The 27,096-nt window shown below is 41.8% G+C and overlaps 1 protein-coding gene across 1 annotated transcript; it reads right to left on the bottom strand.

The window, feature by feature from the left end:
- Window positions 1–16,809: 16,809 nt before the first annotated feature.
- Window positions 16,810–18,566, bottom strand: myf6 (myogenic factor 6). Its single transcript, XM_078567573.1, has 3 exons — window positions 17,949–18,566; window positions 17,743–17,839; window positions 16,810–17,330 (listed from the first exon to the last, which is right to left on the bottom strand). The coding sequence occupies exons 1-3, from the start codon at window positions 18,471–18,473 to the stop codon at window positions 17,215–17,217; spliced, it is 738 nt and encodes a 245-aa protein (XP_078423699.1). The 5' UTR covers window positions 18,474–18,566; the 3' UTR covers window positions 16,810–17,214.
- Between the last annotated feature and the right edge of the window lie 8,530 nt (window positions 18,567–27,096).

Below are 27,096 nucleotides of genomic sequence, written 5' to 3' on the forward strand. Positions count from 1 at the left end.
GTTCAAACCTGCATGGGGACGGCAGCCAGATTTGTATTACATCCGTCAGAACGTTTGAATACTTGCGTTTGCGACCTTTGCCATGTCTCCAAACTACACGCATGCTTGTCACTGCCCCTTCAGTACTTCACTGGGTCTCAGTTGAAAGACAGCTGAAGAAGACATTGGGTTTTCGCCTTCCAAGAGAGATCAAAGTGAGGTTTTCTTCCCCCCCACCCCCCCGCCACCCCAAAACTCCCAAAAAGGGGAAATCTCCTGCATTTTCTTTTTAAAGCGCAAGCATGGGTAGGTAGCCATCTATGTGCCAAATGCACCGGCATCATTTTTGTTTTGCCGGATTTACATGACCACTGAAACGTTCACACAAGGTGACGCGCGTTTTTTTTTATTCGGGTGCTAAACCGGTATAAACACTGCGCTTAAATCGTGCAGTCAACACATTTAACTGGAGCTGGTTCCTCACTGTGCAGCACCAGGACTTGTACAGCAGCCAATGTGATCTTACTTCAACAACACTGATTCAGCTGGGCTGACGTGCAATCTCTGAATGTTATCTGAGTCGTGTGGAAACTGAATATGATGGGAGGATGCCAGGGTCTGGCAAACATGCGTCAGTCAATTAAAAAGAAAGGAGTTTACTGCCGGCTCCTACTCTAGAACATGAATTGATTAAAAACAAAACGATATCCAACATTACTGCTCAGGGACAAGATTTAAATATCAAAATGAGCAATCACTTTTGTTTCTCACTAAAGGTCGCCACAGCACAAAGGAGTACTGTGCACTAGTTGGAGCACTGCATCTTTGGTAGTGAACTTTGGAGGCATGGCCCACGGTCTAACAGTGGTGAAGCCATTGCCTTGTGGTTTGCGGATTTGTGTACTAAATGCGAAGAAAGTGATTGCCTCCGCCACCAACCATTGAATATTCTGTCTGAAAACTAAATCTAAGATTCAATTCGCAGGTTTTTGTTTGTTGTTACTACTACTAGTTAATTGCTTCGTTAACCACGAGCGCTTCAGGTTTATAATAGACCGTCTTTGGTCATTTCATGAAATAATCATGACTAAGCTGTGTTTTGAAATAAAAATAAATACTCTTTTTTGAATTAAATATTAAAGATTAGATTGTGAAAACGAAACCTTGGATCTTTCTTTAAACGCTGTGGATAGCAGATAAGATCTCCAACTCGAATCACTTTCATTAGTTCTTCAGCAGCTAATTTTGCAACCGAATCCCACTGGACACAACACAGCTTAAACCCCGATCTCTGATCTAATGCACGTTATTGCTTGTCTTTTGCATATATGAGCTGCGGTTTCTTTGGATGTAAAGTCAGATGCGAATCGTGATGATTGATATCAAACATAAAAACAATCGCTGCTAAATTTAAAAATAACCACTCCAATCTGGCCCCATTTTAGAGAACTATTAGATTAAAATAGTGGTTGCCAGAGATTGTTTCTATGTAAAGCCATCATATCCAGTCAGAGTAATTGTATCAATCAATTATTAACAAGTGTTATACACATTATTCAATAGTGCTGTACTCAGGACATTACAGTTGCAAACTGGAGGTATAATATTAGTTTAATAAGATATTTTGTTACGGTGCACGAAGAATAATGGTCGTCACGTCATTTAATCACAATTAAGAAGTATCTGCTTGGCTTTTTTTTCTAATGGGGTTTAAACGGCTTACAGTGACAGGTAAATATGAAACAGTTGGCCTGTAATTTACCAGAACAAGTTGAGTTGCAAATTCCCGCAACGTGAACTTATTATTAATTGTTAAAGAAAACAACCGGAATGCAAGTTTAAATTATTTCAGCAAATAAACGCCATCTCGTTCTGACGTTTGGCCTGGCCCTTCTCGAAAGGATGATTAATAGTTAAGATTTTTCAATTTTTAAGCGTTTACAGAGAAATCTCTAAACTTAATATTTAAACAACTCCCTAGCTGTATTAATACGGGGAGATATTGCAAAACACATTCTCTATTATACATGGAAATATGTTCGCATGCTCCTTCCAAATGTTTGGCAGTTTCCCGAACAAAGTCTGGAAACTAATTAGGGAACATGGAAGTATCTGATGGCGTGTCTGTTGGATCACTCGGAGATAAGTTCGTGCTGTAATGCATCAACACCCGCAAAAAAAAGTATAAAACTCACGCGATTAATCTATTGACACTGGTATTGCTGTTAGTCTGTGAGTCCTTTATTTATTCATGTAAATACATAGTAATTATATACTGAATAATGTCCGTACTTATACAGTGAATGTAATTGGTCATAAAAACAAATAATCTTATAGCATGGAAGGAGAGGTCACTTGGACCATCAAGCCAGTACATCATGTTCTTTGTATAAACCATCCATTAGGTCTGACTCTGCTACTTTTCCACATAGCCCAACAAATGTTTCCTGTTCAAGAATTAATCCAATCCCCTTTTGAAAGGTGCTGTTGAATCTGCTTCCACCGTCCTTTCAGGCAGTGCATTCCTAATTATAATAACTCCCTTAGTAATAAAAAGCCTCCTTATATCATCCTCCAGCTCTTCTGCAAATTACATTAAGTTTGTACTCTCTGCTTACCAACACTTATGAAACAGTTTCTATTGATTTACTTTATCACAGCTCTTCATGATTTCAATTCAGTCTCATCTTAACCTTCTCCGCTTTAAGGACAACAATCCCAACTTTTCCCAGTTGCCGATATTTCATCGCTGCAATAGCAACAACAACTTGCATTTATATAGTGCCTCTAATGTAATAGAACATCTCAAAGTGGTTCACAGGAACATTATACAACAAAATTTGACATTGAAACATCCAAAGAGGTGCCAGGATAGGTCATCAAAAGTTTGAACAAAAGGAAGGTTTTTAACGAGCATCTTGAAGGAGGAAAGAGAGGCGGAGGGGCAGAGAGTGTAGGGAGGGAATTCCAGAGCTTAGCATCTTGGCAGCTGAAAGCACATCCAGCAATGGTGGAGCAGTAAACATTGGTGATGCTCATGAGGCTTGAATCAGAAGACCTCAGATATCTCAGAGGTTTCTGGGGTTGGAGGAGATTACAGAGATGGGGAGTAGCAAGGCCTTGGAGGGATGGTGATGTAGATCTGGGTGTCATCAATGTACACCTGGAAACATACCTTCCACTTTTGGATGATGTTACCAAAGGGCAGCATGTAGTTTAGAAATAGGAGGGGACTGAGGGGTTCAGGGTTGGGAACAGTGATCCTGGAGGGATACCAGAGGTAATGGTATGGGAGTGAAAAGAGAAGCCATTGCAGGTGATCCTCTGGCTATGATTAGATAGATAAGAGTGGAACCACATGAAAGCAGTCCCACACAGCTGGATGAAAGTGGGGAGGCATCAGAGGAGGATGGTGAGGTCAACTGTGACAAAGGCTGCAGGCAGGTCAAGAAGGATGAGGAAGAATAGTTTTTCTTTGGCACAGTTATATAGGATGTCATTTGTGACTTTGATAAGAGCCATTTCAGTACTACAACAATCTGATTGAAGGAAATCAAATATGGAGTTCTGGGAGATATTGACACAAATTTGAGAGGTGACAATACATTCAAAGACTTTGGAATGGAGAGGGATGTTGGAGAAAGAATGATGGTTTGGAAGGATGGAGGTGTTCAAGTTATTTATTGTTTGTGATCTGAGCATTGCTGACAATACAAGCATGTATTTGCCTTTCTTACCCTTGAGAAGGTGGTGGTGATCCACTTTCTTGAACTGCTGTAATCCTTGTGATGTAAGTACACCCACAGTGCTGTTAGGCAGGGAATTACAGGATTCTGACCCAGCACCAATGAAGGAATGGCGATACAATTCCAAGTTAGGATGATGTGTGACTTGGAGTGGAACTTTCAGGTGGTGGTGTTACCATGCATCTGCTGCCCTTTTCCTTCCAACTCGTAGAGGTCATCAGTTTGGAAGGGGCTTCGAAGGAGCCTTGGTAAGTTGCCGAGTGCATCTTGTAGATGGTACACACTGTGCATTGCTGGTGGAGGGAGTGAATGTTTAAGTTGTGGATAGGTGCTGATCAAGTGAGTTGCTTTCTCCTAGATGATATTTAGCTTCTTCTCGTTGTTGGAGCTGCACCTATCCAGGCAAGTGGAGGGTATTCCATCACACTCCTTACTTGTGCCTTGTCGATAGAGCACAGGCTCTGGGGAGTCAGGAAGTCAGTTGCTCACCAAAGGATTCCCAGCCTCTGCACTGCTTTTGAGGCCACATTATTTATAATGCTGGTCTAGTTAAATTTCTGATCAATGGTAACCTGGGAGGTACAGCTATAGTAAGGTCATTGAATGTAATGGGGAACTGCTTAAAGTCTCTCTTGTTGGAGATGATCATTGCGTGGAACTTGTATGGTGCAATGTGTTTTTTTGAGGTGGGGGAAATGATATCAGATTTAAAAATGAGGAGATAGGATGTGAAGAAAGAACGGTTAATGTACCAGGTAACATAGGAGCTTTGGTTGGTCAACAGTTTAGTAGGTATAGGATTGAGGGAGGTGGGTCTCATAGGGATGAGCTCAGAGAGGACATGAGGCAAAATAGGAGAGAGATTACAGAACAATGCAAGTTCAAAACTAGGCAGGGGTGAACCTTCGAGGAAGCTTGGTCTGGTGGGCAAGAGGAAAGAAGAGATGTGGCAGAAGCAGCTGATTGGATGCTCTCAATCTTAGAGACAAAGAAGTCCATGGGTTCCTCACACTATTTGTTGGAGGTGAGGGTGGAAGAGACAGAGGGGAGTGGTTTAAAATTATGATCTGCAGTGGAGAAAAGAAGCTGGGACCATCTTTGCTTTCCAGGATTAGTCTAGAATAGCTTGCAGTTTTGGTAGGTGACAGCAGGACCTGATAATGCTTTATGTGGTCCTGCCTGATCTGGTGGTAAATGACTAAACCAGTTATCCACCATATCTGTTTGAGTTTGTATTCCTTGGACTTAAGGGAGTGGAGATGAGAGTCATAGCAGGCAGAATGGCCAGGGTGAGCGAATGTAATGCTTTTAATGGGGATGAGAACATCAAAGGTGGAGGCGAGGGTATTGTTGAGCAGACCAGTAGCTACAGAAGTGTGATGGTGAACAGAAGGCCAAAGGCTAGACTGTTGGGATTTTGAAAGTGCATTTGTAAGTTAATTAGAGGATTTTTTTCCCCCCAGAGATGGATACAGAAGGAGGTAGTATTTGGGCATGAAAGGAGAGATGTGGGTTAACAACAATACAAGGAAATTTTCAAAGGTTAACTTATCAGTGATTTATGCAATGGAAGTAGCGAGGTCATGTGAGATGGCAAGTTCAAGGGGATGACCACAAATATGGTTTGGCGAATTTACATGGAGAGGGAGGAAAGGAGAGACAGCATGATGAGTTGGGATGAAGGTTGAAATCACAGAGGATGAGAAAACAATCAGTGTAGAGGCTGAGGGAGGAAAACACTGAAGATATCTCCATGAGAAAGTTTTTATGGTACTTTGATGGGCAATAGAGATTAAAGATTTTAAATAAGAGGTGAAAGGGTGGAATAAGGTGAGATGTTCAAAACAGGAGAAAGTGCCAGAGGAATAAGGGGACAAACCAAGATGTGATTTGGTGATAAGAACCACATCACCACTGCAATGGTATTAACGGGACAAGTGGTGGAAGGTATGGCTAGGTGGGGAGGCTTCATTTCAGGGAAAGCGTCACCATCCCTCAGCCAGGTTTCTGTCAAAGCCACAATGTTGATGCAGTCATCAGCAATGAGCTCATGGCTTGCAATAGCCTTGATCATAAGTGAACAAACATTCTGGAGGGGGATGTAGATGGGGGCAGCGATAGCTGACCCACTGGCAGTGTGCACAGGGTCAGTACTCAAACGAGTGAGTTGCATGGAGGAGATTGTCAACATTCGCTCTGCACCACCACCCATCACACCCGCCCCCTCTCCACTCCCCAACACCCCCATGGAAGCCTGGAGGAAGGTTGATGACAGAGTAGGATAGGGCAGTTGGGATTGCTGCTTCTAGGGAGGCAGCACTGATTAATTTGATGGGCCCTTGGAGGATGCCAAGAGAGGCACAGAGGGAAGCTGTGGGTTCATCTAAGACATAATCAAGCCTGGGATGGCAGCATGAGAGTAGAGATGGTGAGGAGCACTGAAAGGTAGCTTTTCCTGGTACCATTTTAGAAAACATCCTCTCCACCATCTCCAGACCCATAACATCCTTCCTATTGTGCCCAGAATTTGGTCACAATACTCCAGCTGCTAAGCCAGTAATGTACAAAGGTTCAGCATACCTTCCTTGCTTTTGTACCCCATGTCACTATTAATAAAGCCAAAGGTCCCATAATATTTTTTTTAACTTGTCAACTTGTCCTGTCACCTTCAAAGATTTGTGTATATGAACTTCCAGGAATCTCTGTCCCTGCCTGCCTGTTTCACCAGTCTATGTCTGCCTGAACTCTGGTCATATCCTTCTCACAGTTCACTACATTTCTGTGTTTCATGTCATCTGCTAATTTTGAAATTATGCCCTGCAACAGACTTCATATCTCCCCTGGGAGACAAACTATACACCACCACCACAACACCCCCCCCCCCCCCCCCCCCCCCACAACCCCCCCCCGCACCCCAGCATGAAGAACAACAGTTCACCATTACCCTTTGCTTTCTGTGCCTTAGTCCATTTTATATCCACGCTGACACAGCCCTTTTAATTCCATCGGCTTCAATTTTGCTAACAAATCTATAATGTGGTACTTTACCAAACTTGAACAATTTAAATAGGCCATTGTGTGTAGGTACTACTATTCATTCTCTAGGAACCATCTGTAAACATTTGAAATTGTTAACTAAATCCTGGAGTGAAAATGATATGACTTGAACTTACACATTTATTTTCCTGGGTTCTATTACTCTGACGTGGTAGCATTCCACTGTTATGACATCCTGGGTTAACATTAAGCCAAATAGCAGTAAATATGTATTTTGGTTTGGTTCCCCGAAAAGCATAGCAGGTGAACTCCGGTCATATTGACAGTTAATATGATTAGTCAAAGTGTAATGATAGAACTGTGCTACATTCAATAAACATAAAATACCCCTACCTACTGGCAAAATACTAATGAATCAGGTCTATAGAAAGAGAAGGTAAAGGACTGTCTCTAGAAACACTGATCTCCAACAGTGTCCTTGATTAAATGTCAAGGTTTCTAATTCAACTCCACTGAGCTAGTGGCATAAAATAGAATGGACGTATTCAATCCAAGAAACAGAAACCAAATCTGTTTTCAGCTTGAAATTAGGGAAATGTCTTGCTTATAACCTGTAAATAAAACAGTTGAATGGAACAGCAGCTAGTTCTGAATTCTAGCATTCCTGAACTAACAGGCAGTGTATTTTAAAGTGGCACTCTGCAAGATACCACTTGCTGTTTCTGGCTGAGGAAGAAAGTTTGTTTTGCTAAAACTTCAGTCCAGAAAAAAACATTTAGATTTAACATTTCTCTTATACATTTGGCTTTGTCAGTAGAACAACCAAAAAGTTACTCATTTAAACTGTTGAACTTTGAAATTTTAAAATTCTAAAGATTGACTCTGATGACAGCCCTCCTGTTTGGAATTGCATTGTAGCTGTTAGTGTACAACTTAAATATGAATGTTGGAAATAAAGGCTGTAATTCGAACTTGACAGACATGTTTTGATAATAAAAGCAAAAGCTGTGGGTACTGGAAATCTGAAATAAAAACAGAAAACGCTCAATAGCTTATCAGGTATGGCAACATCTGTGGAGAGAGAAACAGAGTTAACATTACAAGTCCAATATGAACCTTCTTCAGGACTGTTCTGGAGAAGTCATGTCAGACTCAAAACATTAACTCTGTTTCTCTCTCCACAGATTGTGCCAGACATGTTTTGATATTAATTTAATGCTTCAGCAAAGGCAAATGTTGGTTTTATCTCAGTTAGGCAAAAGATGGTTGTTAGGAGCAATGCGGGTGAACTTACAATGTTCTGATCCCAAAACCAATGGATCAAACCTAAGCTCTGCAGGCCTGCCACATCCAGTCGTGAATGGTGGTGGACAACTAAACAACTCACTGGAGGAGGGTGCTCCACAAATATCCCCATCCTCAATGATGGAGGAGCCCAGCACATCAGTGCAAAAGGTAAGGCTGAAGCATTTGCAACCATCTTTAGCCGGAAGCGATGAGCGGATAACCCATCTCGGCTTCCTTTGGAGGTGCCCAGCATCACAAATGCCGGTCTTCAACCAATTCAATTCACTCCACATGATATCAAGAAATGGCTGAAGGCACTGGATACTGCACAGGCTATGGGCCCTGACAATATTCCGGCAATAGTTCTGAAGGCTTGTGTGCCAGAACTATCTGCGACATTAGACAAGCTGATCCAGTACAGATACAACATTGGCATTTACATGGCAATGTGGAAAATTGCCCAGGTATGTCCTGTCCACTAAAAGCAGAACAAATCCAACCCAGCAAATTATAGGCCAATCAGTCCACTTTTGATCATCAGCAAAGTAATGGATGTATCATCGATAGTGCTATCAAGTTACAATTACTCAGAAACAGCCTGCTCATTGAAGCTCAGTTTGAGTTCCACCAGAGCCACTCAGCTTCTTCTGCCCTTGTTACAGCCTTGATCCAAACTTGGACAAAAGAGCTGGACTCCAGAGGTGAGGTGAGAGTGAATGCTCTTGACATCAAGGCAGCATTGGACCAAGCATGGCATCAAGGAGCCCTAGCAAACGGGAGTCAATGGGATTCAGTGGGAAAATTCTCCACTAGTTGGGATCATACCTAACACATAGGAAGATGGTCATCGATGTTGGAGGTCAATCATCTCAGCCCTAGGACATCACTGCAGGAGTTCCTCAGGGCAGTGTCCTCGGCCCAACCATCTTCAGCTGCTTCAAATACCTTCCCTCCATCATAAGGTCAGAAGTGGACATGTTCGCTGATGATTGCACAATGTTCAGCACCATTCATGGCTCCTCAAATACTGAAGCAGCTCATGTCCAAATGCAGCAAGACCTGGACAATATCCAGGCTTGGGCTGATAATTGGCACGTAACAGTCACACCACACAAGTGCCAGGCAATGGCCATCTCCAATAAGAGGGAATCCAAACATCTCCCCTTGACATTCAATGGCGTTAACATCATTGAATCCGCCACTATCAACATCCTAGGGGTTACCATTGACCAGAAACTGAACTGGACTAGCCATATAAAAACTGTGGCTACAAAAGCAGGTCAGAGGCTGGGAATTCTGCAGTGAGTTACTCACCTCCTGGCTCTCTAAAGCCTGTCCACCATCTATAAGGCACAAGTCAGGAGTATGATTGAATACTCTCCACTTGCCTGGATGAGTGCAGCTCCCACAACACTCAAGAAGCTTAACACCATCCAGGACAAAGCAGCCTGCTTGATTGGCATCCAATCCATCACCTTCAACATTTATTCCATCCACCACCGACACACAGTGGCAGCACTGTGTACCATCTACAAGATGTACTGCAGCAACTTACAAGGCTCCCTGGGCAGCACCTTCTAAACCCGCCACTTCTATCACATGGATAGATGAGGCAGCAAATGCACGGGAACACCACCACCTGCAAGTTTCCTGCCTAGCCGCACACCATCCTGACTTGGAACCATATCACAGAATCACAGAATTGTTATGGTGCAGAAGGAGGCCCTTTGGACCATCGTGTCTGCACCAGCTCTCTGAGCAGTTTAACTTAGTGCCAATCTCCTGCCTTTTCCATGTAACCCTGCACATTGTTTCTATTTAAATAATCATCCAATGCCCTCTTGAATGCCTTAACTGAATCTGCTTCCACCACACTTATTATTCCTTCATTGTCACTGTGTCAAAACCCTGGAACTCCCTCCTAATGGTACTTTTGATGTGCCTACACCACATAGACTGCAGCAGTTCAGGCAAGTGGCTCACTACCACCTTCCACCTTCTCAAGGGTAATTAGGGATGGGCAAAAAATGCTGGCCTAGCCAGCAATGCCCACATTCCGTGAACGTATAAAAAAAGGTTATACTGCAAATTAAAATGTGTATTTTTTTCATTCATTCATATGTGAGCATTGTTGGCAAGGCCAGCATTTACTATTGTAATTGAGAAGGTGTTGATGAGCTGCCCTCTTCAACTGCTGCAGTCCATGTGGTGTAGGTACACTCACAGTGCTTTTAGGGAGGGAGTTTCAGGATTTTGACCCAACAACAGTGAAGGAAGCGCAATCTCTTTCCAAGTCAGGGTGATGTGTGACTTGGAGAGGAACTAGCAGGTGGCGGTATTCCCATGTTTTGTTGCCCTTCTTCTTCTAGGAGGTAGAGATTGTGGGGGTTTAGAAGGTGCTGTTGAAGGAGTCTTGGCAAGTTGCTGCAGTGCACCTTGTAGGTGGTACACACATCATAGGCCCTACTTGTGCTTTGTAGGCAGCGAACAGCCTTTGGGGGGTCAGGAGGTGAGTTACTCACTGCAAAATTGCCAACCTCTGACCTTTCCTTCTAACCACAGTATTTGTATGGCTGGTCATTAAGTTTGAGTCAATTGTAACCCATAGAATGTTAATGGTGAGCACATTAATTGATGGTAATACCATTGATCATCAAAGGGAGATTATTAGATTCTCTCTTGTTGGAGTTAGTCATTGCCTGGTAGTTGTGTGTCATGAATGTTACTTGCCCCTTATCAACCCAAGCCTAAATATTGTTCAGAATTTGCTGTATGTAGGCTTGGATTGCTTCAGTATTTGAGGAGCTATGAATAGAAGGCACCAGTGTGCAATCATTAGTGAACATCCCTACTTCTGACCTTATGAAGGTCATTGATGAAGCAGCTGAAGATGGTTGGGCCTAGGACACAAACCTGAGGAACTCCTGCAGAGTTGCCCTATGGCTGAGATGATGGGCTACAACAACCACAGCCAGCTTCCTTTATGATAGGTATATTTCAATCAGTGGAGAGCTTTCACTCTGATTCCCATTTGTTTTGTGTTTAAAGATTGCAGTGTTTTCTCAGTGTCTGTCTTTATTGAACTGATGTAAAATGTCTGCTTACAGAGAGAGTGCCTTATGGCAGAGGTTACATGACAATGACAAGCCAGATAGGATATGTAGTGCTGTTGCATTTCAAAACCAAACATCAATGACTTCGACTTTGCTCGGGTTTCCTGAGGTTACACTCAGTTAAATGCTACCTTCATGCCAAGGGCAGTGGCTCTCACCACATCTCTGCCAGTCAGCTCTTTTGTCCATGTTTGGACTGGGAATGTAATGAGGTCTGGAGCTAAGTGGCCCTTACGGAACCCAAACTGAGCATCGGTGAGCAGGTTGTTGCTCACTGAATGCCACTTGAAAACACATCTGACGACTCCTTCCATCACTTTGCTGATGATTGAGAGTAGGCTCATACGACGATAATTTACCAAATTGGAATTGTCCTGCTTTTTGTGGACAGGACATACCTAGCTAATTTTCCACATTAATAGGAAGATGCCTGTGTTGTAAGCTGTACTGGAACAGCTTGGCTAGGAGAAAGGCTACTTCTGGAATACAAGTTTTCAGTACAAGCCAGGATGTTGTCAGAATCCATAGTCTTTGCTGTATCCAGGGCCTTCAGCCATTTCTTGATATCACATGGAAAGAATGGAATTGCTTGAAGACTGACATCTGCTATGCTGGACACCTCAGGAAGGGCCAAGATGGATTGTTCACTTGGCACATCTGGCTGAAGATGATTGTAAATGCTTCAGCCTTGTCTTTTGCACTGACACACAGGGCTCTGCCATCATTGAGGATAGGGATATTTGTAGAACCTCCTCCTCTAGTTATTGCTTAATAGTCCACCACCATTCACAACTGGATGTAACAGGACTGCAGAGCTTTGATCAGTTCTGTTGGTTGTGGGATCACCTAGCTGTGTCTACAGCATGCTGCTGTTCAGAATGCACGTAGTTCTGTGTTGAAGTTTCACCAGGTTGGTACCTTATTGTTAGGTATGCCTGATGATACTCCTGACATGCTCTCCTGTACTTCAGAATGAAGCAGGGTTGATCCTCTGGCTTGATGGTAATGGTAGAATGAGCAATATGCCAGGCAATGAGTGCTGAATACAATTCTGCTGCTGCTAATGGCCAACAGTGCCTCATGGATACTGAGTCTTGAGCTACTAGATCTGTTCTGAATATATCCTATTTATCATGCCGCACAACACAATAGAGCATGCCCTCAGCTTGAAGATGGGACTTTGTTTCTACAAGGATTGTGCGGTGGTCACTGTCAGCAATACTGTCATAGACAGATGCACCTGTGACAGGTAGATTGGTAAGGACGTGGTCAAGTAAGGTTTTGCCTCTTGTTCGTTCCTTCACTATCTGTTGCAGGCCCAGTCTAGCAGATATGTTATTCAGGACTGGACCTGCTCAGTCAGCAGTGGTGCTGCAAAGCCACTCTTAGTGATGAACATTGAAGTTCCCCCCTCAGCGTGCACTCTATGTCCTTGCAACCCTCAGTGCTCTTCCAAGTTATATTCAATGTGGAGGAGCATGGATTCATCAGCTGAGGGAGGATGGTAGGTGGTAATCAGAAGGAGGTTTCCTTGCCCATTTTCGGCCTGATGACATGAGACTTCATGGGTCCTCGAGTCAATGTTGAAGGCTTCCAGGACCACTCACTCCTGACTCATTGTGCTGCCACCTCTGGTGAGTCTGCCCTGCCACTGGGACAGGACATGCCCAGGGATGGTGATGGAGGTGTCCAGGACATTGGCTGTCAGGTATGGCTTGGTGAGCATGACTATGTCAGACTTTTGCTTACCTAGTCTGTGGGACAGCACTCCCAATTTTGGTACAAGTCCCCAGATATTAGTGAGGAGGACTGCATGATCAACTGAAATGGCAGACATGTTAAATAATTATAATAAAAGCAAAATACCATGGATGCTGGAAATCTGAAATAAAAACAGAAAATGCTGGAAAAACTTAACAGGTCTGGCAGCAGCTGTGGGGAGACAAACTGGGTTACGTTTTGAGTCCATATGACTCTTCTTCAGAGCATCAGGATTTGCATCACTCTGCATCAGGATTCAAAGTAGAGGAAAAGGGCAGCATGCCGGACATTCCAAGGAAGCTAATGTTGAATCAAGGACCAGGATTCACCAAAGCTAACATAAATACATTAATAGTAATGAAGAAAATAGTGATGCTAAAGAGTGACAAACCCCCAGAACCAGATGGTTTTAAAGGAAGTTGGTGAGAACTTACCCCACCAGATGAAAATACCTAAACCTAATCTTTCAAAATTCTCTTGTTTGAGGCACCATTCCGTTAGATTGAAAATTGCACCTGCCAAATCATTATTTGAGAAAGGTGAGAGAGGGAAACTAGTGAATTATATATTGATTAGTCTAACATCTCATGGAGAGAAATTTCTAGAGTCTATAATTAGGGATGGAATGAATAAACCACTTAAATAGTAGATCAGCAAAAGCCAGCATGGATTCTGATTGAATTTTTTGAAGAGGTGATGACTAAAGTAATGGACAGGGGAATGTCGATGGATGTTATTTACATTACTTCCAGAAAAGGAAGGCAAGGGCAATGGGAAGTGAGACATGCCAGACTGTCTAATCTAGCACCCGGATCAAGCAGGCCAAGAGTACTTCAGGATTCTGTTGACAATTGGCTAATCTGCGTCTGGTTCATTTATGGGACCTGGAGGGTAAATCTGTCATTGGTGGCCAGAATGTTTCCCACTCAAAGAGACTAACTGAATTGATCTTTAAAAGATCCAGCACAGGCACAAAGGGCCAAATGGTCTCCTTCTGATAAGTTGTGTGATTTTAGTTGAGTAAACTCAAGCATTAAATCTACATGCACTTCAGGATCAGTAATCATTGGATCTTGCCAATCTGCCCCAAAGTTCACTGGTTTAGGTATGCAGCTGTACCTGTGCAAGAAAAGTATGTGCACATCAAATACAAGAAAACACTCAACTTGTGTGTAATTTCAGTAATTTAGGTGAGAAATGATTAATTTGTTAGCAGCAATAAAGCCCAGGACATTAAAGGGACAGTGACTGTGTGGATACAAAATTAGCTAAGAAGCAGAAAGTGAACTGTTGTTTTTCAGACTGGGTGGAAGGGTAAAATAGTGTCTGCCAGGGGTAGGTGTTGTGGCTACTGCTCTTTTTGATTTATATTAATGACCTGAACTTAGATACACAGTGCAAATTTCAAAGTTTTCAGATGACACCAAACTCGGAAATGGAACAAACAATGAGGAGGAGAGCTTTCAGGAGGCCATAGACTGATTAAATGGATTGACACATGTAAGATGATATTTAATTCAGAGAAGTGAAAAGTGATTATCTTGGTAAGAAGAATGAAGTGAGGCAGTAAAAACTAAATGGTACAATTTTAAAGGGGCTGCTGGAACAGAGACATACGGAAGTGTACATACACAGACTTTGAAGGTGGCAGATAAAGTTGAAAAAGCTGTTAAAAAGGCATATGGGATCCTGGGCTTTATAATTGGAGGCATAGACTACCAATGCAAGGAAGATGGGCTAAACCATTATAAAATGCAGGTTAGGCCTGTACCCAATTCTGGACTGTATACTTCAGGAAGGATGCCAAGGTCTTAGAGAGAGTACAGAGGAGATTTGCTGGAATGGCTGCAGGCATGAAGGAGTTCAGTTACTTTATAGAGCCTGAAGAAGCTGAGTTTGTTCTCCTAATAGCAGAGCAGGTTGGAGGGAGGTTTGATCGAGGTGTTCAAAGTCAGTAAGGGTTTGATAGAGTAAATAAGGAAAATCTGTTTCCACTGGCAAAAATATTGGTAATCAGAGAACACTGATTTAAGGCAATTAGCAAAAGAACCAGGAGTGACATGATATGTTATGGTCTGGAATGCACGGCCTGAGTGTATGGAAAAAGCTGATTCAATAATAACTTTGAAGGGGAAATTGGATAAATACTTGGAAGGAGAAAACTTTGTACTGGAAACAGCAAAGGATAGCTGATTGGATAGCTGTAATAAAGAGCTGACGTAAGCACAACTGTCTGAATGGCTTCTTTCTGTGCCGTAAGGTTCTATGAAATGTGGTATTGGGTATCCAATGCATTTCAACTATCCGGATAATCACACAAATCAGAAGACAGTATTCAAAACCAGGTGTCAGAAATGAAAGAAAATTGTAATTGCACTAGTTGTGCCTGTTTGTAGATATAAATAACAACACTATAATTTATCCTTGTTGCGTCTCAGAATTCTGAGGGCCCCTGACTGTAATGTTGATGGATCTCTGCTGTAACAGAAGAACCATCAGAGATTGTAACATTTACAAAGCATTTTTGAGATTGCTGTTTTAAAGAATTCACCTGGGGGCTTGGATTCCAATTAAACTTGATGACGACATCAGAAGATTACATGTGATTTCTTCAAGTTTTACTATATATTGATATGAATGAGATGTAAATGCCAGGCAATGCGCCCATGGTTTTCTAAAACCTCTTTGTCAGGTGTTGCCCATAATCTGGGCATCAGAAATCCTAGTCCTTTCAATCCTGAGTTCAGTGAAAATCAGGACATAGTACAACTGCCTTTGAAATTTCCAACAGTTGACATTACTACACAGGGCTTATTAACAGTGAAATCACACTTCAAGTTTAAAGTTGGTGCCAAACAATGCACTTTAAGCTGGCAGTGTGAATTCAGAGACAGGGGCCTGCTGGATCCAGAGCAAAGGGGATTAAGACTCCCTGGTGTGGTAATATCACACAGCTTTGCTTCACACTGCATGAAGTGTAAATTTATTGATGTGTCAAATTTGAATTTTAAAGTAACCGCTCCAGCCCCTGGTACCCATCCCCCAGACCAAGCCTCCATTTGAATGTTTGGAGAGTGGAGATTCTTCCTTCCCCACTATCTTAAAGCTTTGGAACTTTAAAGGGAGAGAGCCCTGGCCGCACCTGTACTTAGGTCTTCTGATAAAACTTGGTACAGCTCCAACCACGCATATGCCAGGTGACTTCAAGGCCGTTCTGCCTTGCTGGAACACCCCAACCGCAGTGTCTGCAGCGTTGAACGCATCCCTTGTTACTGAAGTGGAAATATCAGCATGTTGTAGGAGGGTTATATAGTCCTGCCGATAGAGTTCCGGGAACTTGCTGGAGCAATGAAGTGGAGGGATTAAGTCTGATCCCTGCTCGGCTTTAACCTAGGAGTATCGGTATGACTGTACTGTGTAACAACACAGATACATTGTCTTACACATTGGAAAATACTATAACAGCGCCACTTGCCTTGAGTTTCAGCAAACAGTGACCAGTTTAAAGCCGGTTTCTTTGTTGGCGCGGGGGTGTTTTTTGGATTAACCTGTTCACTTTCGGGTTCCTGAAACCACAGTAGCATCGGAAATGGTAACAACCAGGGTCCGTTGACAGTGGCTATATCAATGCAGTGAACTAACTAGGCGACAGCAAAAAAAAAGTTTTACGAAAATAATCCAAGCACAGGCTACTCGGGTCCATACTAAAAATAGGTCATTTTGCAGCTAAAACTTTGAATATTTGTGTTTATCCAAATCTAGCATCTGTGAACACATGAAACCATCTCATACTATTCAATCCGCTTTGCAGCTCGGTGCTGGGGCGGGGTTTAGAGAGTTATGTTACAGATAATGTGCAGTGTGAATCGTTCTCGTTCAGCACCTCTCGCTGAATGGTGGTAGAACACGGCGCCCAGACATTTGAAAACATCGAATAAAGAATTTTTATTCCGTTTTTACAATAAATGCTAAACATATATTGCTTAAAAACAAACAAAAATATATCGTATAAAATTACGAAACTTGTTGCTGGATATATGCGAGCGGATATTTTTTTTTTACAAACATATTTACAACTTACTCATGGCATTCAAAGCTTTACTTTAGAATTAATCTTGGTCAAATGAACTGTTGAACATTTTTTGGCCTTTTCCTTCTTTTAAGGGAATGACTTTTTTGTTCCAAAAATCGACACATTCAAACAGTATTAATGTATATAGTCTAGGTACAACACTGCAAAACGTTATTGGGCAGGCAAGTGCATCTATGGTGAACAGTCATCAAAACAATGTATAAATCTAGTTCAAGCTTATCGTTTGTAACGAATCACATTACTTTGCATTTGAGTCGTGGGTATATAGTGTAGGGGCCTCTTCCGTTGAAATACTGTCTACTATTGAGCTCAGGTAGTGAAGACTGCTGGTGCCTGATGCTTCCGAGCTATTTCCTGATTAAAACAAAACAGGCAACACGGAAGAAGTTAATGATGTTGTCAGAATTTTCTGCCTTGCTACCCATAAACTCGCGGCTCTCCCGAGAACAACCGAGTTTCCACCGCCTGACACGTTTAAACTGCCCTATCGCTCTACAGGCCCCAACCTGGAAGACACAAGCTGTGTTTGTAACTCAAGGTTAAAATCCCGGCGAGATACTTTTCTCAAGAACTTGGTTTCGTTTTCATCGAAATTTCACGTCAAAAGGAAAAACATTTTTTTGGAAAAGTTTCATATTTAACTAATAATGGCTGACGTTGTGCTCTCTGTTTCCTGTGAGTTCGATAGACAGAATAACTAACCTCATTAAAAAAATATGCAATTTCTACGAATGGATTACTTAACAATTGATAGAAGAGTATTTACCATCTTTGTGGAGTTTATTTGGGATATTCGAATGATCAGAGAGATTGCCCCATTCTGAAGGACAGCCGTTTGTTCCCCAGCAATCTGTACTGGTTACCTGTGAAGAAATGTCGGAGGGGTTAGAGACCAGACACCCTGAGACATCACGGTGTAAATGGCCAGATGGAGCACACGATTGGTGACCGGGACGCCTGAGCGTCGCTTACCACTGAATGGGAGCTTTTGCAGTCGTTGATCGGGTCCACGTTCTCCTGCATTTTCTCCTGCTGGTCGAAGCTGTGCAGCAGATCCTGGAGTTTCTCGATGTAGTGAATGGCGCTGCGGAGAATCTCCACTTTGGGTAACCTCTGGTTCGGGTTTGGCACCGTCCTGCGTTTTAACGCCTCGAAAGCCTCGTTGATTTTTTTGAGCCTCCTCCTCTCGCGGAGAGTAGCCGCCTTCCTCCTGTCGGTCGTGGCCGATTTCCTCTTGCACGCTTTACAAGCCCAGATGAGGCACTGCCCGGGGCAGTGGGACTTCAGGCCGGGCGGAGCGTACACGTGCTCCTCTCCGGCACTGTCACAGCTTGGCTCGGCTTGGCTGGCGTCTCCGACGGGGGACAGGCCGTCCTCGCTACCCGGGTAGAGGGGGGACACCCCGGCCCCATCCAAGTGCGGAAAAACCAGGTTTTCACTAACCAGATAGCGCTGATCGTGGTAGTAAAAAGGGTTGGTTTCAAACACCTCCATCATTGTCGATCCTGTAGGTTTATGTCGTGTTTGCGAATATGTGTGCGCGTATGTGAGAGATAGTGGATCAAAAACTGCAGAGGGGTCTGGTTGGCATTTAAACAGTTGGATGACAAGTTCCTGTGCTATATATACATACATATATATATATATAGAAGCAGGTGAAATTCTATCCAACATTTAGCTGTCGCAGTGCATCAAACTCTCAAGACTTGTCTTACCGAGCTGTCTGACTGCTGTCATTATTACAGCGATTCTATTTTAGAAACGCTGTTTCCTCGGATAGTGAGGCACTTTAGTTTCTTCTGTGATCACCAAGTGTTGTATCTACCTCCGGGGGATAATCTCTTCTGTATTGAAGATTTCCTTTCAACGCTCTGTTGATTCAAATCTGAATAAACTCGACTATTTTCTGCTTTACTCTATTAGGTTGTTCAACTGAAAAAAAAAATGCTCGCCGCTGACAATTCTGCTTATATCCTAACAGGTTTTTAGTTGATATTACTTGGAGATATACAGTGCACCCATATTTTTAGATCTGATGGCACGCAAGTGTTGAACAGTGTGAGGCTTCACACCAGTTAAAGGACCCCAGAGCAAAATGAAAATCCAGGTATGTTTAGGTACCGTTTTAATCCGGAGTCATAAAGGAGTGAAATCGCATAATATGAAAGGGCAATCTTAGAGCACCAGCTAGAATTAATAAAATCTGATTGTAGTCCTAATATCATTTTATAATGAGGCATGTCGGAAAAAATGTTTTATCCTTGATTATTTGTCAAAATTAAACTGCTATCTGGGTTTGTTTGTGATTTAAACACAGCGGTCTTGAAAACAAGACTACTCTGCTGCTTGTTACGTTGTAACATAAAACCCATTTTCTCCATAATATGATATACATAAATATTGCGAACTTTGTGTCCGTCTTTCTTCATGTCACGATGCAATTACAATATTTATATTAAGGCACAATTGCATATTGAGTTGCCCCGGGGACACTTGAAACAAATCAGTTATCAGTCATTTTAGCAATTCTCCATCTATTGCACCTACCTAGCAAAGATAATAAAAATGATCTGGCAGGAGCCGCAATGAGGGAATTAGATTTGGGAGAGCTGTGGTGTTGTGGGTGGATCAGAGACATATTTCTTGCTGGCAGGTGCTCGCGAACCTGTGTCAGTTTGTTCACTGATAAACAGTCACGACTGAAAAAACACCCACCAGTTCTTGAGAGCCTCCGTTGGACGTTGGTCAACACCGAAGACCGGCCCATCACTAGCAGGCAGTCAACGCTGTCTTGCTGAGTGCTAAATAATCTGCCTTGACATTGAGCAGAGCATTAATTGGGTACCAACCCTGCATTAATTGTAACGACAAGCCTCACTGTTGGCGAATGCGATTCTCGGTTAATGCTCTTAAATGCTCGGTTAATGCTCAATTAAATCAAGGTAATGGTCTGTATCGAAAAGCAACGATGAATAAAGTCCCAAACAAATGCTACAAGTTATGATTTATACCAAATCATTGGATCGATCGTTTTATGAGAGGCAAAGAAGTATTATTCAGCGCCAAGGCTCCATTGTTTTCACTGCGATACAGTTAGGAGAGTGAGAGTGCAGAGAGATGATAACAAAGTATATTTAATTTTCTGTTGATTTTTATTTAACACCAAGAGATGCTGTGCTTGAAGAGGACAGATGTGACAACTCCACAAGGACTTCAGTGGTTTTTGGGAAAGGTCCATCATCAGCTTCACAGGGTAACTAGGGGTGAGCAACAAATGTGGCTTGCCAATATCATCCACATCCTGAGACCAAATTAAACGCCTTTGATGTTAAGAGGAAGGGAAAACTGTGCAAACTAACGAGCTCTGCAGATAAAAGCAAAAAACTGCGGATGCTGGAAATCCAAAACAAAAACAAGAATACCTGGAAAAACTCAGCAGTTCTGTTGAAGGGTCATTTGGACTCGAAACCTTAACTGTGCTCCTCTCTGCAGATGCTGCCAGACCTGCTGAGTTTTTCCAGGTATTTTTGTTTTTGTTAACGAGTTCTGGAGTTTGGAGCTCTTCGAAAGAGACATGCCTTTCTATATAATTTTATTACATTGCTTTCTCGTAAAATATATCTTAGGAAAACAATTCTAAAACCTGCAATGCTACTTGTGTTGAATGGCAGCTGATGTTTCTTTGCTGTACATGTAAAATGTAATGCATCTATGATGATTATTACTACTAATTCATTGGGAAGGAAATATCTTTCTCTTTCATGCTCATGAATTAAATTCAATATCATTCTGTCGCTAATGTAAATTCTATCTAATTTTTCCAGTGATATTTCATGCTATTTTTAAGGAGATGTTATTAATTCTGAAAGTAAGTTGCTGAATTTAAGTCACTATTGCAATATTAGTAATTAATCTGTTCTAGTGTGCTGATGCCAGTGCTGGATAACTGGCTTTAGGTAGGCAATGTCTTATCCTCTTTGTAGGCAATTGTTGCAAGTAATGCAATGTTTCTGAAAATTGAAAGTAACTTAGCCATTCACGCAACACGTAGAGTTTACACTTTAAGGGCATTAAAGAAAATTAACTAGTGTAAGATGCTGAAATGTGTGACCCACAAGTGCCCACAATCTATGGCCAACACAGATCCCTCAACCAACAGCACCAAAAACAGATTAAGTAGTCATTTAGCTCATTGTCATAGAATAGAATCCTAGAATTTTACAGCACAGGAGACCATTCGGTCTGCTTTGCCCCTGCCAGCACTTTGAAAAAGCTGGCCAATTTAATCCCAGATTTTCCTCATTATCATGAAAATCAATGTTCTTCAAGCTCATGTCAAATTGCCTTCGGAAAGTTACTATGGAATACGATTTCAACACACTTGCAGGTGGTGCGTTGCAGATCGGAACAAACCTCTGTGTGAAGAAATTTCTCTTCACTTCCTCAGTGTTGGCACTCTTGTTCTTCCTGATTTTTATTAATGACCTAGACCTTGGTGTAAAGGGCACAATTTCAAAACTTGCAGAAGATACAAACATTGGAAGCATTGTGAGCTGTGAGGAGGATAGTATAGAACTTCAAAAGGGCATAGACAAGTTGATGGAATGATCAGACAAGTGGCAGATGAAGCTCAATACAGAAACATGTGGAGTGATTTGTTTTGGTATGAAGAACATAGAGAGATAATATAAAAGAAAAGGTACAACTCTAAAGAGCTGGTCGCTGGGTGAGGTCCCCCAATTTGTTAACTTCCCGAACAGGATCCCAATTTTGCTATGCTTCCGGGTGAGAACGAATGTGTTGGTTCCCCTTCTTTATTCAACCCCCTCGGCTGGTCACAACAAGGTTAATTTAAAAGGGATCCCTTCCTCCCATGGAAACCTTTTCCAGTCCAAATATATTTACTATTAGAAAGAGTCAAGTTAACCAGGCTTTCTTGAGTCAAAGAAAGAGTAAGTTTATTAGTTACTAAAACCTGAGAAAAGTAAAAAAAAAACACAACACGCATACACACAGATTAGAAATGAGAAGTTAAGAGTCCGAATAAAAGTTTTAAAAAGTATGAATCAGTCTTTGGCTTGTCTGTGAGGTGTAGATGGCGGTATGTTGTGGCCATTATGTTGGGTGATTCTGGTAGAGCTGACTTGTTTGGCAGTTTCGTAGTTACGTTTGGAGACTCTGGTTCTGCAGGGTAGCTGAAGAGGCTGTCCTATTTCCTTTTCAATTGTGGCTTCTGTGGAGCCTTGCCTCCAGCAACAGAGAGAGAGAGAGACTTCACCTGCAACTGCAGGGGTGACTAATTGGTCTTCTTGTGCTGTCATGCTCACAGCACACCAGCACACACTGCACTGCTCTACAGCTAGCTTGTAAACCCTTTTTTTCCTGTGCAGTCCAGGAGAGGAAATGGTTGTCTTGCATTTATATCAGAACTTTTTACACATTCTGAGATATAAATCAACAGGAGATGGACTTTTGGGTGGCTGCTGAGACATTCAAATCGGTCTTTTGTCTCCGCAACCACAGGAGATTTAAGTTCAGTCTTTTGCATCTTTCCTATCTCCCTTTCAAGTGTCTCTGCCTGAAGAAGGCCATGATATCTTTTCAGTGTGACATTCCATGATCTCTCAGGACAGGTCTGTCAGTATAATCCATATAAGAATTTTCCAGAAAGTAGTCACTTAACATTATCAGCCATCTTTTGCTCAGTGTCCTTACTTATATTTCTTTAAAAACACACAAGCTTTCTTTAAAAAGTTCAATATGCCCATAAGTAATTTGTGGCTGTAATCAGTTTTACATGTCAAGGGGGATGCAGGAGCAGAGAGACCTCATTGTATATGTGTCTATGCCATTGAAAGTAGCAGGACAGGATAAAAGAGCAGTTAATGAAACCATACAGAATCCTAGGCTTTATTAATTGGGGCACAGGGTACAAGAGCAAGGAGGTTAAATTGAACTTGTATTAGACATTAGTTTGGTCTCAGCTGGAATATTGCGTCCAGTTCTGGGAGCCGCACTTTAGGAAAGATATGAAGGCATTGGAGAGAGCGCAGAAAAGATTCACGAAAATAGCTTCAGGGATGAGGAACTTCATTTACAAAGATAGATTGGAAAAATTGGGACTGTTTTCCTTGGAGAAGAGAAGGTAGAGAGGAGATTTGATAGAGGTATTCAAGATAATAAGGGGTCAGGACAGAGTAGGTGGAGAGAAACTGTCCCCACTAGTGAAAGAATCGAGAACAAGAGGGCACAGATTGAAAGTAATTGACAGAAGAATGAAAAGTGACACAAAGAAAATCTTTTTCACAGTTAAGTTAAGGTCTGGAATGCACTGCCTGAGAGTGTGGTGCAGGCAGGTTCAATCGAAGCATTCAGAAGGGAATGAAACCGTTATCAGCAAAGGAAGAATGTGCAGCGTTACGAGGAGAAAGCGGGGCAACGGCACTAAATTGCTCATTGGAGAGACGGTGCAGACACAATTGGCCAAATGGCCTCCTTCTGCACTACAACAATTCTATGATTTGGTGATTCCTCTTCATTTCTTTTGGCAATTATTTTAAAGCTATGACCTCTGGTTACTGATCCACTTGCAAGAAGAAACAGTTTCTCCCTACATGGTCAATCAAAATTCTTCACAATTTTGAATATGTCTATTAGGCCTCCCTTGAACTTCCTCTGTTCTAAGGACAGCAATCCCAGCTTGTCCAATTCTTACAGATAACTGAACTCTTTCATCCCTAGTATCATCCTAGTAAACCTCCTCTTTATCCTCCATAGGTTATTCTTAAAATTGTGCCCCAAATTGTGCACACACTCTAGTTTATTCACAAGTATTTCATTGATTCATGGGCACGGAAGCACAATGATTATGTCATTTGTTACAATTATAAGCTTTATAAGATTGTTGCATTTTGGGACTGTGTCTTTAATTCAAGGTAAAATGAATGGGGTCATGTGGTTTGTTCTGACATTTGCCTGACAGCAAGCCTGGGTGGTTTGACTGTTAGAGATTAAAGGCGGCCCAGATTGTTTTACTGGGCAGAAGGTGCAAGGTGTTTGGCAGCAGCCTGTATGCTGATGGATAATAGAGTTTGAGCCTTCAAAGTCCCAGAAAAACATTGAGAATGTCCAGTTTTAAACAGTTGTGCTTTACACTGTCAATTTAGTTCCAAGGTGAAGAAGAGTTGGGTTCTCAAGGGTATATAGTCAACATTTCTATCTGGACGCAAGGCCCATATGATTCATGTTGCAATGGGGAAGGGTACAGAGGAAGAACTTGTAAAGATTGGGTTATAGGTGTTCCTAAAATACCACTGAATATCACAGGCAGATGGGTTGGTCTGGCAGGGTCCAAGAGGGAGAGAGCAGCTAGAGGCCAAATGCCTGTATGGCTCACTGCACTTGAAAGTTGGTAGAAGCTTATGTTCAGATTGAAAATAAAATTCATGAAGAGTTAAAACAAAGCTGGAAGATTCGCCTAACTTATGCTGGAGGGAGGATTTCCAGTGATATACTCACCATGAAGGGCAGTTCTGGGGTTAAAAGTTACCAGGCTGTGTGATGGCCCATATACTTTGGGGGGAAAGCTATATTTTATGTTGGGGTAGTTATTCCTTTAAGAGCTAGGTTTCTCTGAAGACTGAATTCTTCTAAAAAGCAGTTGGCTTCCAGTAACTGATCTTATGACCAAGCTGCCTGGAAGATAAAAATAAAACAAAAGGATCAACCAGAAGTTAATTATGGGGGTGAGTAGGCCCCTGGGTATGGTTCTGCGTTCAAACAGTTTGGGGTTTTAGCTTTGAACAATCTGCCTTTACAGCATTTATTTATTGCAGAATTCAGTTGAAATTTTGTTTGCTGACTAATAGAATTTAAAACTCTAGTTAACTGAAGGACTCTACTAGAACTTCTCAGGATATTCAAACCAAGAAGCAAGAGTGTAGATGCAAAACTCCAGAGCTAAAGGACATTAAAACTATGAAAGTTCTGACCTGAGGTAGTATGCTTAAGACACTAACAATGCTTGTGCTGAACTGGGGGTTTATAGCCGTGGGATAGTTGGAGGAGATTTGAAGGGAAAACCTTGCTGGAAGTAGGCAGAAATCTCAACTTTTATATGAATCTTTGATGCTTGAGAACATGTCTGAGAACAAGTGGTTAATCTTCCTGTTTTTGGTAACTATCTGACTTGAGTTATTGAGGATGTAAGTCAAATGGGTGTAGGTGGAAATTTGGGTTAAGTTGTTGAGTTTAGAGAGTAAGTAACTGTGTTCATTGTATTTTTAATATCTTTAATGTAACTGACTATTTAAGATAGAATCTCAGAATGACAGAATCTTTACAGTGCAGAAGGAGGCTATTTAGCCCATTGAATCTGCACTAGCTCTCTGAAACAACATTCTACTTAGTCCCACTTCCCTGCCTTATCCCCGTAACCTTGCACATTCTTTCTTTTCAGATAGCAATTCACTTATGAATAGCTCGATCGAATTTGCCTCCACCACCCTCTCAGGAAGTTTGTTCCAGACTCCAACCATGCTCTGGGTGAAAAAAATTTCCGTCATATCACCAGTACTCCTTTAGCCAATTATTTTGAATCTGTGCTGTCTAGTTCTTGATGCTGTCTTGAGTGGAAACAGTATCTCACTATTTACCCTGTCCATACACCTCAGAATCTTGAATGCTTCTATCAAGTCCCCTCTCAGCCTTCTTTTCTCCAAGGAAAACAGTCCCAATCTCTCCAATCTATCCTCGTAGCTACAGTGCTTTATCCCTGGAAACATTCTTGTGAATCTCCTCTGTACTCTCTCCAATACCACTCAATCTCATTATTAGTATTCATATTCTTTGATTTTTGTGAAGTGAAATTCTTTTAATTTAAACTGTGGACCTTGTGGCTTCATTCATTTGGTAAATATCTGGGTTTTCAGATTTTCAAACAAAAAAAGATAAGTTCCTGGTCTCTACTGAGATCAGAACAGCTGCGAAAGGAAATGAACAGAAGTAAATGATCTGGAGCTAAGAATCACTTTGGATGAATTTCAGGAGAATTGAGTGTCTACTTAAAGGATTGTGCAACATATACCTGTGAAGTGTGTTTTTTCAGTTGTGCTAAAATAAAAAGGGGGGTATTCTGTTCTATGGTTCTAAGTGTAAGTTGCCCACAAAGATAGTGTTTAGTCGATATAACTTTTAGTTTCTAGTTACAGTAAAAGTTTTAAAACATTACATTTTTTGTGTCATTCTTTCAGCTATTAGCTGGAAGTTCAAATTTCTTTTTAACAGTTATTGGTCTCTATGGAGGTGGTAACATACTGGACTAGTAATAAAGAGATCTGGGCTATTAATCTGAAGATGTTAGTTCAAGTACTATTGCAGCAGTTGGGGAATTTATATTCAGTTGATAAAATAAATCTGAAGTTGAAAAACTAGTATCAGTGATGTTGACCAGGAAACTATTAGATTGTTATAAAACCCAATTAGTTCACTAATGCCCGACAGGGGAAGGAAACCTATCACCCTTGTTCTGTCTGGCCTTTCCGGACCCATAGCAATGTGGCTGCCTCTTAACTGTCCCCTGAGATGGTCAGAGAACCATTTGTACCAAAACCACAATGTAGACTATAATCCACATGGACTGCAGTAGTTCAAGAAGGCAATTCACCACTATCTTTTCAGGGACAATTAGGGATGGCCAATAAATGCTGTGAGCCCACATCCTACGAATGAATAAGAAAAACGTGAGGCCTAAACAATGATTTGTAAAGGTTTCACATGAGTTCCTTGTTTTTGCATTCAATGGTCCTATTGGCAAAGCCAAGTATGCCATGTGCCTTCTTAACTGCCTTACGACCTTGCCCTGCTACCTTCAAGGATTTGTGAATATGCAATCTGCATCTCCAAGGGCAGGACCATCTGCTCAACATACTGTCTCTCAATATTGTTTTGCCCAAAATTTCACACTCATCCACATCAAATTGCATCTGCTATATGACTCTCCATTTCATATCTTCCTAAACTCTGCAATTATTCTGTTCACTATTTATTACATTGACAAGTTTTGTATCATCCACAAACTTTGAAATTATACTCTCTATAGCAAAGTCCAGGTCATTTATCT

This window comes from Cetorhinus maximus, chromosome 22, assembly GCF_964194155.1.
Source record: "Cetorhinus maximus chromosome 22, sCetMax3.hap1.1, whole genome shotgun sequence".
NCBI lineage: Eukaryota > Metazoa > Chordata > Chondrichthyes > Lamniformes > Cetorhinidae > Cetorhinus > Cetorhinus maximus.

Bases quoted from the DNA above. Each gene is read 5' to 3' on its own strand.
- myf6 (XM_078567573.1), bottom strand. From the start codon at position 18,473: ATGATGGAGGTGTTTGAAACCAACCCTTTTTACTACCACGATCAGCGC. The intron at 17,840-17,948 runs GTAAGCGACGCT...ATTTCTTCACAG, and splicing joins GCAAAAGCTCCCATTCAGTG to GTAACCAGTACAGATTGCTG. The intron at 17,331-17,742 runs GTAAATACTCTT...TGTTTTAATCAG, and splicing joins AAATAAACTCCACAAAGATG to GAAATAGCTCGGAAGCATCA.